The sequence below is a fragment of the Callorhinus ursinus genome, unplaced genomic scaffold (assembly GCF_003265705.2).
Source record: "Callorhinus ursinus isolate GAN/ISIS: 27379988/994484 unplaced genomic scaffold, GSC_fseal_2.0 scaffold21, whole genome shotgun sequence".
Taxonomy (NCBI): Eukaryota; Metazoa; Chordata; class Mammalia; order Carnivora; family Otariidae; genus Callorhinus; species Callorhinus ursinus.
The window spans coordinates 5,374,235-5,387,500 of NW_027397083.1; the positions used below are offsets into that span (position 1 = coordinate 5,374,235).

Below are 13,266 nucleotides of genomic sequence, written 5' to 3' on the forward strand. Positions count from 1 at the left end.
CTCCACGTCCAGCACAGAGCCGGACAGCGGGCTCAATGTCCAACCCCTAGATCACCACCCGAGCCAAAACCAAGAGTCGGATGCTTAACCAACTGAGCCACCCAGGCGCCCCTGATCTATAAGGCTTTTTGAAACAGGTGTTTGCTTCCACTTTGTCATGTTTCACTGGATCTTTGATTGCTTTGCAGCAGTTCTCCAGAGAAAAGATTGTAGTTAGTGACTCACAGCCCTTTGGTATCAGGAGCTGGTATTTACTATACTAGGTGGTTAATAGGTTTTATTATCTAGAGTTTGGGATTTACTGCCTCTGAGGCAACAATTGTGCTAATCCTCATGTGAGTTTCCCTTCCTCCTCTCTAGGGTGACATTCAAAAGAATAAAAAGACACTGTCCTTTCATCCCAGATTTTGTGTGACAGGAGGCAGATAACCAGAATTATATGATGGCTTTCTTCATATTGATGAGGTTGTAGCAATTAAAGATAGAGATGGTGTATACCCCATCAATTTGCAACTTCTACAGAGTTTAAATTAATTGAGAGCAAGCAAAGAATAAAAACACAGATAAATAGGTACACTCATATTCTGTATCTGTAAACCCACCCCATTCATTGTTGAAAATCCTGTGCCCATATTTGTCCGCGATTATTACTATGAACTTGAAGCTAAATTTGAAAACTCTGGCACAGACTAGAGACAGTCTTTCCCTATAGCAAGAAGTGTGCTGTATGTACACAAAAGAAATGTTATATGGAGAAACTTGATTATAAGAATCATTGCTTTGTTTTCTTCTGGGGATTAGTAGCATATTGTTTAGTGGGATCACACTTCAGTGTCCTAATATCTGTTCTCCATGTCTCCTAGAAGACTGTAACTACAGCTTCTATGATTACCACAAAGACACTACCTCTCGTCTTGAAAGCAGCAACTGCGACCATGCCTGCCTCTGTTGTGGGCCAGAGACCTACCATTGCTATGGTGACCGCCATCAACAGTCAGAAGGCTGTGCTCAGCACTGATGTGCAGAACACACCAGTCAACCTCCAGACGTCTAGTAAGGTCACTGGGCCTGGGGCAGAGGCTGTCCAAATTGTGGCAAAAAACACAGTCACTCTGGTAAGCCAGCAGCTGCTACTCATGTGTGCCCACATGAGAGGGTTCAGGATATGCATTTGTAGAGTGTATCCATTTTGTGCTCCTGCTGGATTTTTTAGTCTCCATCATTCAGCCATACCAAGTTTTCCTTGAGGCTGACAAGGGAATATGGCATTCCTACTATCTGTTCAAACAACTGTAGAGGTGTCCCTTGGCACCAAGGACCAAAATACATTCAGTGCATTATCTGCAGTCAAAGTATGATTTGACCTGGGGAGGAATGTCCTTCGTAGTGGCATGCACACAGTTTTATGTAGCTCTCTCCATCCTGTTTGCAGACCTGCCTGTGAAACTTGAGTGCTTACACTCTCTGCTTCTGTATTACCAATTTGGGGAAAACTCCCCGCTGAACTCCTTTAGTTCACTATCCCTTGAAATTGGCTGCACCAAGGAAGTACTAGAACAAGCTGAGGCACTTGAAAAATATTCAAGAAACTCACAAATTAACAGTGTCCGTGCCCAAGGTCTATCAGAAAAAAAGATCCCTTGAAGAATTACTTGAACAAAAACTGTTCATTTCTTGAGATTCTAGGGTAAAACCATTTAGAAATTGATGCTCTCTGAAGCTTGGGGGAAATATAACCAAATTGTGGTTTTAAAGTCCCTTCTTAAAATTGCAGCTAAGAGCTCTTCGTGGCTTTTGAATGATGACCAGTGATGAGTTAAACTAGATAGCAGGAAAGTGAAGCTTCAGCACTTACCAGGAATCTTGAGAGAAGCGACCAGTTATCTCAGCCAAATGCTGAGAGTTAGAAAATTCTCTACAGGAATAAAGCTATTCACTGCTAGATAAAGCTCTTATATTAGGAGAAAGCTCATTTGGCCAGGCAGCAAGTTTGATTTTACTTTGGATCCATTCTTGACTTTTAAAATATGTACGTGCAAGAGTTCTTAAATGTCAAAGGAAATTGTCTAAGATTACCGAGGCTGCTGTGTTGTACATTAGGCGTGTAAGGACACAGAAATGCAGTTGGTTCACTTTGTAGGGTAAAATATGCAGGTAGGAAAAAGTTTTCTTCAGGCAATGTTAATTCAGATGGTTAATTCTACAGTGAAAACTTTTAGAAAATATTGCCTGACCCAGAGAATAGTGATGCTAAAAATACTGTAAGAATGCCTAGCTTTGATATTGAACAGTTATTGTCCTCTGTGGTTTATTTATTTTTCCCATTTTTTAGCAGGTTCAGGCAACACCTCCTCAGCCCATCAAAGTACCACAGTTTATCCCCCCTCCTCGACTCACTCCACGTCCAAACTTTCTTCCGCAGGTGAGTAAACCAGTGACAAGCCCAGGGATAGGTTAGGTGAGACAGAAGTCCTCATGGGCCCTTTTTAAGCAGCCTGAAGTGTGCTCATCAGCTCAGCTCTGTTCAGATCTTACTTAGTTAGCTAAAAGTTCTAGATGCTGATTTCTATACTGGGAGGAAGCTTATTTGATCACCAGGGTTTCTTAGCAATGACCAAACGCAGTAGCAGGGGGATGTGAGGAAAAGGAGAATTTAAGATAGCCCCATTTTAAGCCTCATGATGTTAACGTACTGGAAGTTTAGCCAAACCTGCCTTCCAGTGGGGAAGGAATGCAATCACTGCTTTTTTTTTTTTCCTGTGTGCCAAAGAGAGTAGGGAGGGAAACAATAGCCAAACTAAGCAGTAGAAACCAGAGAAATTTAGTTTTACTCTGGGCAGTAATGGCATTAAGCATACTTTTTAAACACAAAGCCTTGCCTACAAAAGTTTGGACTGGGGGTCTTCACAGGGAACTTTCTACCTAAACCCAAGCAGCTCTGCTTACCCATATTGCCCTGGGAGAATTCTTCTAGCAGTTGGACTGAACTCATCATTCTCATTGCAGGATGTCAGGATTGCCCCAGTCTGGGTTTTGACGGGACTTGACTTGCCTCGTAGAAAGGCTAGGAGTTCCCATCAGAAGCCCCATGTTGCAGGCAAAGAGAGAAGAGTAAGGGATTTTGTGGTCAGTGGACATAGGTGATTTCCAAATTGCCCGTGCACTAGGTTTGGGCATTGAGAACATGAGATAAGGTGATTTCAATCATTTATCCAGTAGATCCTTAATAAATACCTTGGGTATCAAAAAAGCCAGTTTTCAAGACAGTTCTCTGCCCTCAGATGGCTTCAGATCTATGTACAGGCAATCACAGTGTCCATTATGGGAAGTACAGGGTAGTCTGACCACACACGGGAGGGACACCCAACTCATTCTTAAGGGTATTCTAGAAAGTTTCCTAGGAGAGTTGACATTCATTCTGAGACTTAAAATCCTAGTAAAGTTAGCCTGACAAAGTTTTGGGGGAATAATAAAAATGTCCCAGGCAGAGGGTAGAGCCTATATGCTAATCCAGTATGGAGAGATGCATGTAAGCCTAAGGAACCACAAGGCAATTTGGTATAGCTGATCATAGTGGGCCATGTAACTGACTCAGGCTAGGGTAAGAGGTGAGGCTGGAGAAGCCCATTGTGCCACAGCCTGTGGGGCCTTCTAGACTATGTAGGAATTTGGGCCTTATCCCAGGAACAACAGGGATCCATGAAAACATTTCCAAACAAATACTTGAAATGATCAGATTTTTGTTTTAGAAAATTCCCTTTTGTCATTGTGTGGAGAATAGATTGGAGATGATCAAGACTGTGGGCAAGAAGAATAGCTAGGACATCATCAGCAATAATAGCTAATGTTTGAAGACTCTGGCTATGTGCCGCTTACTGTGCTAGGCACCTTCTGTGGGTTATCTATTTTAATCCCCACAACAGCCCTGTGAAAGTAGTTGTTATTTTTTTTTAGGTAGGGAACCTAGGGCTTAGTCCACGTTTTCCAAACAGTGGGTCATGACCCATTAGTAGGTTGTGTGAAATTAATTTAATGGATTGTGACCAGAGTTTTTAAATAAAGTGAACAAAACAGAATATGAAACATTAGAGTACATTGCACATACATAATGTCTCATGAAGTTTTTGTTCTATAGAGATATAGGTCTATGTCTATATGCATGTACTGGTACAGTGAGAAACGTATTCTCTACTGTGTGTCCGCAGCAGCCACCACAGGGTCATCTTAAGTTCAGCTAAATATTCAGATTCATGGGACTGTCAAGGCCCACACTTCAACACAAGACAGAAACCAGAGCTTACCAGCAAGACAGCATCCGACATTTTTCGTCAGCCTGTGTAGCAGTCTCTACAGCTGTTCAGTGATAGCTCAGGTGCAAGGAAATGAGATCTTGATCAGGACGGTGGGCGAGCCATCCTGGCACAGAAGCCTTATGCCACACAGGAACCAGTATATCTTATAACAGTTCCATAGCCATGGCTTTCAAGGTCCCCACACTGGACATGCTCAGTTACAGAAGTCACCCCACTTCATGAAGCCCAAAGCATGGTGTCCCATCAAGTATTTATAATTCTCCCCATTCAGATTCAATTTACCCATAAGGGATCATTTTTACCATAAGCAATGTTGCCTGGTAACATAGTTGACATTCTTACCCTTAATCAGGTTTCCAGGGGAACAGAGCTGGAGAGTTAACTGCAGGTCAAACTTTCATGCATAAGGGGAAAAGATTTTGTCCACAGGGTCACTGTACAGAAAGTTCAAAAAATGCTGGCTTAAGTCAGGTATGTTACCTGAGGTTAGCCAGCTAGTAAGTGGTAGGAAGCAGGATTTGAACCTAGGCATGGCTGACCCCATGTTTTTAATCATAATCTTTTGTCACTGTTCCAGTAAAGCCAGACATGAGGTAGAGCGATGGCAGGATGAGGGTAGAAAGCAGCCGTATTTGAGAAGGGTTTAGGAAGTAGAGGTACAGTAGGCAACATCAAGACTGGTTCTGAAGTTTATTTAGCAGGAAAAGACCATTTCCTGAGGGGATGATAAGAGGAGGAAAGAGAGTCAGAGGAAGAAATAGGTGAGTTTTAGACATGTTGATTTTTTATTGTTGTTGTTTTTAAAGATTTTATCTTTTAAGTAATCTCTACACCCAACGTGGGGCTCAAACTCACAACCCCAAGATCAAGAGTCACACGCTCCACTGACTGAGCCAGCCAGGAGCCCCTAGACATGTTGATTTTTAATTTCTTGGGAGACTTCCAGGTAGAGATATATGACAGGCAGTTGATTATATGATTCTGAAGTTCAAGAAATGTGTGGTCCTGAGATACCAAGTATGGATGTCTTCAGTACACAGGTGGTAACTGAATCCATGGGATGGGTGAGAACTCCCAGGAGGAGTGAGGAGATTGGGAATAAAAGAGGTTCCAGGACAAACTTTGAGAAATACTTACATTTAGGACTGGGCAGAGGAAGAGGAAGCCCACAAAGGTGACTTAGAGGAGCGGCCAAGAACAGGGAGTTAGAGAGCAAGGAGCCACGCTGAATTGAAGCCACGGACATGAAGAAATTTAGAATGTGAATTAAGACCAGCGGCAGCATTATTACCATACTGGGCACAAATCCTGGGTGAGACCAGCCTCTGGATTAGGCATTTGACTTCAGTCCGAAGAGGCAGCATGGTATGGGAGAGGGAGCTAAGGTTTGGATTCAGAAGAACCACATTGGAGGGTAACCTTTGGACCCTCTTAAGAGCTGATGAGTCTTTTATAAGATTATATATCCTGACAGCCATAGAATTAATAATACCAAAATGAATATTAATAAATATTGGTACTAAATACCATTTCACGTACAAAGTGTGAAAGACCTGGCAATGTCTTAGACTTACAAGACTTGAGAAGTTTCTTTAAGTAATATGATAATTATCCTCTCTTTCCCCATAGGTTCGACCCAAGCCTGTGGCCCAGAATAACATTCCTATTGCCCCAGCACCTCCTCCCATGCTTGCAGCTCCTCAACTTATCCAGAGGCCCGTCATGCTGACCAAGTTCACCCCCACGACCCTCCCTACCTCCCAGAATTCCATCCACCCCGTCCGTGTCGTCAATGGGCAGACTGCAACCATAGCCAAAACGTTCCCCATGGCCCAGCTCACCAGCATTGTGATAGCTACTCCAGGGACCAGACTCGCTGGACCTCAGACTGTACAGCTTAGCAAGCCAAGCCTTGAAAAACAGGTACAGGCAGAGTATGCATCTGCTTTGGGCAGTAGTAGCCTTGCCGTTGAGGCTGGGCTGGCTCTGAGAATGCTTTATCTCAGCACCATTGTCAGTAACCTGTTGCTTATCATGTGATCATTTATCCAGAGTGCAAAAGGGCCAATCTTACTGAAGAAAGTTGAGTTGCTTTTCCCACCATCCCCTTCCAGATGGATTCAGATTCCTGTGGGAGTGAGCTCCCCCTGCTGGTTCTGAGCTGAAATTCACAGATGGGTTCTGCTGCTCTCCTGAAGCGCAGAGATAAATCATACACAGAAAATGGCATATTAGTTTTGGCCCAATAAGAATACAGATGAGGATATGACTGTGAAAGGCAAGAAGAGTAAACAAAACAGGGAAAGGGATTTCATTTGACAGATTTCCCCTGGTTATTACAGATAATGAAGAACCAAATGAAAAAATTAAAATTTCTAAAAAGCATTTTTTTTAAACTCTAGAGAATACAGCCGTTTTAGCTCAAATATTGAAGTCTCTCATGCATATTTCTAAAGTCAGATTTTCTCTTAAAAACACAAGGCTAGAGAAATACAAGTTACCTCCAAAAATACTTAAGGGTTCTGTGACAGAAGACTTCTAAAAACAAGAAAAAGGATTTATAGGCAGTTACCATATTCTATTTAAAGAAATACCAATGATGAGAAAGAAGAATTTTGCAAAGAAAAGCATCCTCTTTCAAGAAAGTTGCTTTAAAAAGTCATTGACCTATTTCTAATTGCTCAGGCTTGAGTTCTCATTCATCTGAAAATAGTCTCTGGTGATCCTGAATCTTCTGCTTCTGGATGGCTGACCATGATTCAGAGAGGCTAGCCAGATGGTGGAAATGAGAGGCTTCCTGCTGCCTTGGCCTTCTTGAACAGAGGATCCTTATGCATAGAGCACCCGGCTTTCTAACCAGACAGCTCATAAATGCAGCAGACCTTGCACTAAAAAGCCGGGTACTAAAACCTCATGCTCAGAAAACACAAGAGAAAACAGATCTCTTTTCCTGGGGAGCCTACTCAAACCCCAGAAAGTGCTCTAAGGAGCATTCAGAAATAAATTAGTTACATATGTTTTATGTCCCAAGTTTTCAAACTTAGTAGCAGCAGAACTTCGTTATTAAAATATGATAGTGAAGTGCTCAAGCTGGGAAGTTTGCATAGGAGTGTATTTAGAGATCAGCTGCCCTCGTGTCCTGTGCTGGCTTCCAGAGAGCTGGTGAAAGAGCCTTAGAGTTCCAAAGAATGTGGTTTCAAAACTCTCTTTTAGATAACTAAATAGTATTTTTCTCTGACCTCTTTTTTGATAAAGATACTTTTAGGAGACTTATTTTTTCAGTTTCATTTTAATTTTACATTTCTTATTTTTCTGATTACATCTACAATAGTATATATTCCTTATGAAAGAAAACTCAAGCATTACAAAAATATGTAATGTACAAAAATGCATCCACTCCATAATCTATGGAAAGAGTAAACTTCCCCCGTAATTCTAACCCCTGACACTTAAACAATATAAACAGTTCAGATTATATTCCTCCACATATTTTCTGTGCACCTACTAACGTTTTTAAAGCAAAAACCAAAATTAAGCAATATATATTTTGTAACTTGCTTTTTTTCATATTGGATCTTGAATATCTTTTCATGTTCATAGAGCTTTTAATTTTAACTATAATATCATAAAAAGGTACCCAGGAATTCTTAAAAATTAAAAAAAAAAAAAAGTTTCTTTCCTAGCAGTAAATTCCATGGTCTCTCTCCTTGTTGATCTACTGGAGGAATCCAGTCATCACTATATTAGTTTAGCAGACCACCTGCCCTAACAGGCTTGCAGGTTATTAAGCTCAGTCAGCAGGGGTGCTCTTTAGACCACACTCCATCCTCAGGATCCTCTGACTTCAGATCTTTCTCCTATCCTTCTTCTCTGTGTTTCATTTCTAGTATCACATTTATAGTGATTAGGAGATCTCATAGATGGGCTAAGCGTGAAGCAATATAAATATTGTAGCTACAGAGGTACTACTCACAGTCTGCTCATTGAGTTATCAAAACCTGTGTCCAACATTCTCTGTGTGACCAGGCCAGGTGGGTTCCTGTTTTCTTCTGTTTCCTTTAGGTGATAACATTCATTTAATAAAAATGGGTTGATTACCTGCCAGCTACTATGCTGAATGTGATGCCTGAATACAAGGGTGGCTAAATCAAAGCCTAAACCCTCACAGACCTCAGTGCGTAGTGCATTTAGGACAGGTACGGACGGAGGCTTTGCCTCCGGGGGAGGAAGCATGGCAAGCTGTGTGGTTTCAAAGGTCTCCCATCTTGGCACAGAAAAGGAAGAAGGCAGTGTCTGTTATGACAACAGTGTCTAACGTCTCCTTCCCCTGTCAGGCATTACCAGCTTCCTTATCCACCCCAGATAAGAGCGTCCCTGTCTTACCCTTTTTAGAAGTCATGTTACATTGTGACCCTGAAAACATGAGTGCCAGAGTTTAAAGAGCTTTGAGGCTGGAAACATGTTTTTGGTGGAAAAGCAGAGACAGACAAACTTACATCCCCCATACCACTGCCTTTTATGTCCCTGACTCTCTAGCACTCTGTGAAATGGGGCTAAACACCTGTTAATGATGCACTAAAGTAAAGCATTTAAAGTCTATTAGACTGATGCAGTTAGTTCTCAGGAATTATGTTTGTATTTTATCTACTGCACCCTCCCCCTGCAACAAAGACCTCCATGTATGTCCCTAAGGTAAGCTACTGAAAAAAAGTCCTGGGTTCTTTGGGAAAAATCTGCCAGATTGCCACCCATTCCCCTACTTCTATATCTTGCATAGGAACTTACACTAGATCCTCTAAAAAAGGAGTCCTTCCAAGATGAGAATATTATCCAATGTATTATCCTCAAATCCCGGTGTTCCTTCTTAGGAAACGTGAGCTGGTGACTCTTTACCTTCCACTTTAATACTAATGCTCTAGCAGGAAAAATAGATCCAAGTGACCAGAGATGGATTTTGCTTTACCTTCAATCCAAATTTATTCAACCTTGATTGATGAATCTATTTGGACATTTATTTATTTGCAAGTGACTAATTTTGATTATTCATGCAGCCAAGTTTCATAAGATGAATTTGGAATTCAGGGTATAAATGGTTAACTTAGTTTTTCTAATCTTGTCCAGAGTGTTTGATTTCTGTCTTTATCATACCAAAAAGAACAGGATTTCTAAATTCAAATAGTCATGGGTGCAAAGCAGTAAATATAAATGAGTAAAGCAGGCTGAAAGTAAACACGTAGACTTTTTATTTTTCAGTTTTCAATGGGAGCATGAGTACAAGAGATATCCCACTTTTATTCTTAATTTCTCTTTGAAATAGTAAGACAAGCATGATAAAATTGACAATTTTGGCCTTGGTGTCAACAAGACCAAAGAAGGTAGAAGAGACTGTGGTAAGCCAGAAAGTAATATATGCCATCTCAAGGAAGCAACTACTTCTTGACAATAGCCAATTTTTTTATCATATGGAACCTTTTCCTTTAAGAAAGGCCAAAAATTCAGATATTTTGAGAAATCACCTAGTTTTAAAAATACTGATAACTGTTTAAACACCATGTAGGCAAAAAATAGCAATTGCAGGGCAGCTTCACCTCTGGATAAATGGTTTATAATGTCTGACAAAGACCAAACCAAGCTAAAATCTTACTTGTTTTTGTTTGTTTGTTTCCCATTTTTTTTCACTTGGGTAAAATTCATACCACATATAATTAACCATGTTGAAACGAAGAATTCAGTGGCATTTAGTACATTTACAGTGTTGTGCAACCACGACCTCTGTCTAGTTCCAAAACATTTTCATTCCAAAATAAAACCCAGTATCTCTTAAGTAATTACTCCATTTGCTCCTCTACTTTTTGTATCTATAGATTTACCTATTCTGGATATTTCATATAGATAGAATCATATAATATGTTGCCTTTTGTGTCTAGCTTCTTTTAGTTAGCATAGTATTTTCCAGATTCATCCACATCCTAACATGTATCAGTACTTCATTTCTTTTTAATGGCTGAATAATAGTCCACTGTATGTATATACCACAACTTGTTTATCCATTCATCCATTGATGGACATTTGGCCTCTTTCTACCTTTTTGCTATTGGGAATAATGCTGCTATGAATATTCATGTACAAATATTTGTTGCATATCTGTTTTCTAGTCCCTGGGGGTCTATACCTAAGTGGAATTGCTGGATCGTGTAACAGTTCCGTTTTTACTGTTTCCAGAGCAGCTGAATCCTTTTCCATTCCCACCAGCAATGTATGAGCATACCATTTTCTCTGCATCCTTGGTAATACTTACTATTATTTTCTCTTCTTAAAAATTATAGCCATCCGGGCCACCTGGGTGGCTCAGTCGTTAAGCATCTGCCTTCAGCTCAGGTCATGATCCCAGGGTCCTGGGATTGAGCCCTGCATTGGGCTCCCTGCTCCACGGGAAGCCTGCTTCTCTCTCTCTCCCGCTCCCCCTGCTTGTGTTCCCTCTCTCGCTGTGTCTGTCTCCGTCAAATAAATAAATAAAATCTTAAAAAAAAATTATAGTCATCCTAGTGGGTATGAAGTGGTATTGCATTGTGGTTTTGATTTGCATTTCATTAATTATTAAAATTGTTGGACATCTTGTGCTTGTTGGCCATTTGTATATTTTCTTTAGAGAAATATCCAGGTTCTTTACCAATTTCTATGTTAGGTTGTTTGTCTTTTTGTTGTTGAGTTGTAAGGGTTCTTTGTATAATCTGAGTACTAGACTCTTACCAGATTTGCAGGTATTTTTTTCCTCCCATTCTGTAGGTTGTCTTTTCACTTTTTTTTTTTCCTGGAAGCCTGTATTTTCCTCATTATATGGGTGGTGTCCTTTGATACACAAAACTATTTAATTTTGATGAAGTCCAGTTTTGATCTTTTTTCTTTTGTTGCTTGTGGTTTTTATGTCACATCTAGGAATCTGTGGTCACATTTAAGAAAATGAAGATATACCCCTAAATTTTCTTCTAAGGAGTTGTATGGTTTTAGCTTTTATATTTAGGTTAGTAGTTCATTTTGACTTAATATTTGTACAGAATGTGAGATAAGGGCCCAGTTTCATTCTTTTGCATGTGGATATCCATTTCTTCTGGCACCGTTTGTTGAAGAGAATTTCCCCATTTGAATGCTCATGGCACTGTTATTGAAAACCAGTTGGCCATTGATGTATGGATTTATTTCTGGACTCTCAATCCTGTTCTGTTGGTCTGTAGATCTATCTTTGTGCCAGTACCGACCACGCTCTCCTAATTAGTGTGATTTTGTAGTAAGTTTTGAAATTGGAAAGTGTGAGTCCTCCCAACGTTTTTCTTTTTGAATATTGTTTTGGCTATTCATGGTTCCTTGCAATTCCTACATGAATTTGAGAATTGGTTTTTTCAATTCTTCTGCCAAGAAAAGGCTGTTGGAATTTTAATAGAAATTATATTGAATCTGTAGGTTGCTTTGCATAGCATTGTTAACAATATTAAGTCTTCTGTTTCTTGAACATGGATCTCTTTCCATTTATTTAGGTTTTCTTTATTTCTTTCAGCAGTGGTTTATGGTTTGCAGTGCACAAGTCTTTTATCTCCTTAGTTAAATTTATTCCTAGATATTTTATTCTTTGAGATGCTATTATAAATGTAATTGTTTTCTTAATTTCCTATTATAATTGTTCATTACTGTTTATAACAATACAGCTGATTTTTGTGTTCATCTTGTACCTTGCAACTTTGCTGAGTTTCTGATTAGCTCTAGTAATTGTTTGTGGATTCTTTGAGATTTCTATATGTAAGATCACATCCTTTGCAAATAGAGATAGGTTTAGATTGTCCTTTTCCAATTTGGATGCCTCTTACGTCTTTTCTTGCCTAATTGCTCTGACTAGAACTTCCACCACAATGTTGAATAGCACTGATGGAAGTGGACATACTTCTCTTGTTTCCAATCTCAGAGGAAAAGCTTTCAGTCTTTTGCCATTGAGTATGTTAGCTGTGGTTTCTCATTAATGCCCTTTATAAAGCTGAGGAAGTTTCCTTCTATTCCTAGCTTTCTGAGTGTTTTATCATGAATGAGTGTTCAGTTGCTTTTTCTGCATTAATTGAGATGGTCTTGTGTTGGGGGGGTTGCCCTCATTTATTAATGGTGGTGTATTACACTCCTTTCATTCCTGGGATAAGTTCTACTTTGTCATGGTGTATCATCCTTTTATTTTTTTAAGAATTTATTTACTTAGTAGAGAGAGTACAAGCGCAGGGGAGAGGGGCACGGGGAGGGGCAGAAGGAGAGGGAGAGGAAGAGGGAAAGAATCCCAAGCAGACAGCACGCTGATTGCAGAGTACGACATGGGGCTCAGTCTCACGATCCCGAGGTCATGACTAGAACAGAAACCAAGAATTGGGGACTCAACTGACTGAGCTACCCACTGCCCCTGTATCATCCTTTTAATATGCTGTGAGATTCAGTTTGCTAGTATTTTCTTAAGAATTTTTCACTACATTCATAAGGGACATTGGTCTGTATTTTCTATTTTTGGGGTGTCTTTGGCTTTGGTATCAAGGTAATACTGGCTTTATAGAACAAGTTAGAAAGTGTTAATTCTTCAAATGTTTGGTAGAATTCACCAGTGAAGCTGTCTGGTTCTGGACTTTTTGGGGAGGATTTTAATTACTGTTTCAATTTCTTTAGCTGTTACAGGTCTGTTGAGATTCTCCGTTTCTTCTTGAGTCAGTTTTGGTAATTTGTGTGTTCATAGGAATTTGCCCATTACACCTATATTATTTAATTTGTTGGTAATTCTTCAGTGTACTCTTTCCTAGTCCCTTTTATTTCTATAAGATTGGTAGTAATGTCCCCACTTCTACTTATGATTTTTGTGATTTGTATCTTCTTTTTTTTTTTTTCTTAGTCTGTCCAACTAAATGTTTCTCAATTTTGTTGATCTTTTGAAAGA

General features: G+C 39.9%; 1 protein-coding gene across 13 annotated transcripts in view; it reads left to right on the forward strand.

Annotated features, from left to right (window-relative positions):
- The window catches only part of PHF21A (PHD finger protein 21A), a 188,742-nt gene that overhangs the window by 143,803 nt on the left and 31,673 nt on the right, over positions 1-13,266 (forward strand). For 9 of the 13 annotated variants that reach the window (XM_073904706.1, XM_025879387.2, XM_025879388.2 and 6 more), the window contains 3 exons: positions 864-1,115; positions 2,333-2,422; positions 5,943-6,236. In XM_073904706.1, coding sequence (XP_073760807.1) covers positions 864-1,115; positions 2,333-2,422; positions 5,943-6,236 — 636 coding nt within the window. The remainder of the gene's footprint in view (positions 1-863; positions 1,116-2,332; positions 2,423-5,942; positions 6,237-13,266) is intronic. The other 4 variants (XM_073904708.1, XM_025879391.2, XM_073904707.1 and 1 more) reach the window with 2 other exon arrangements.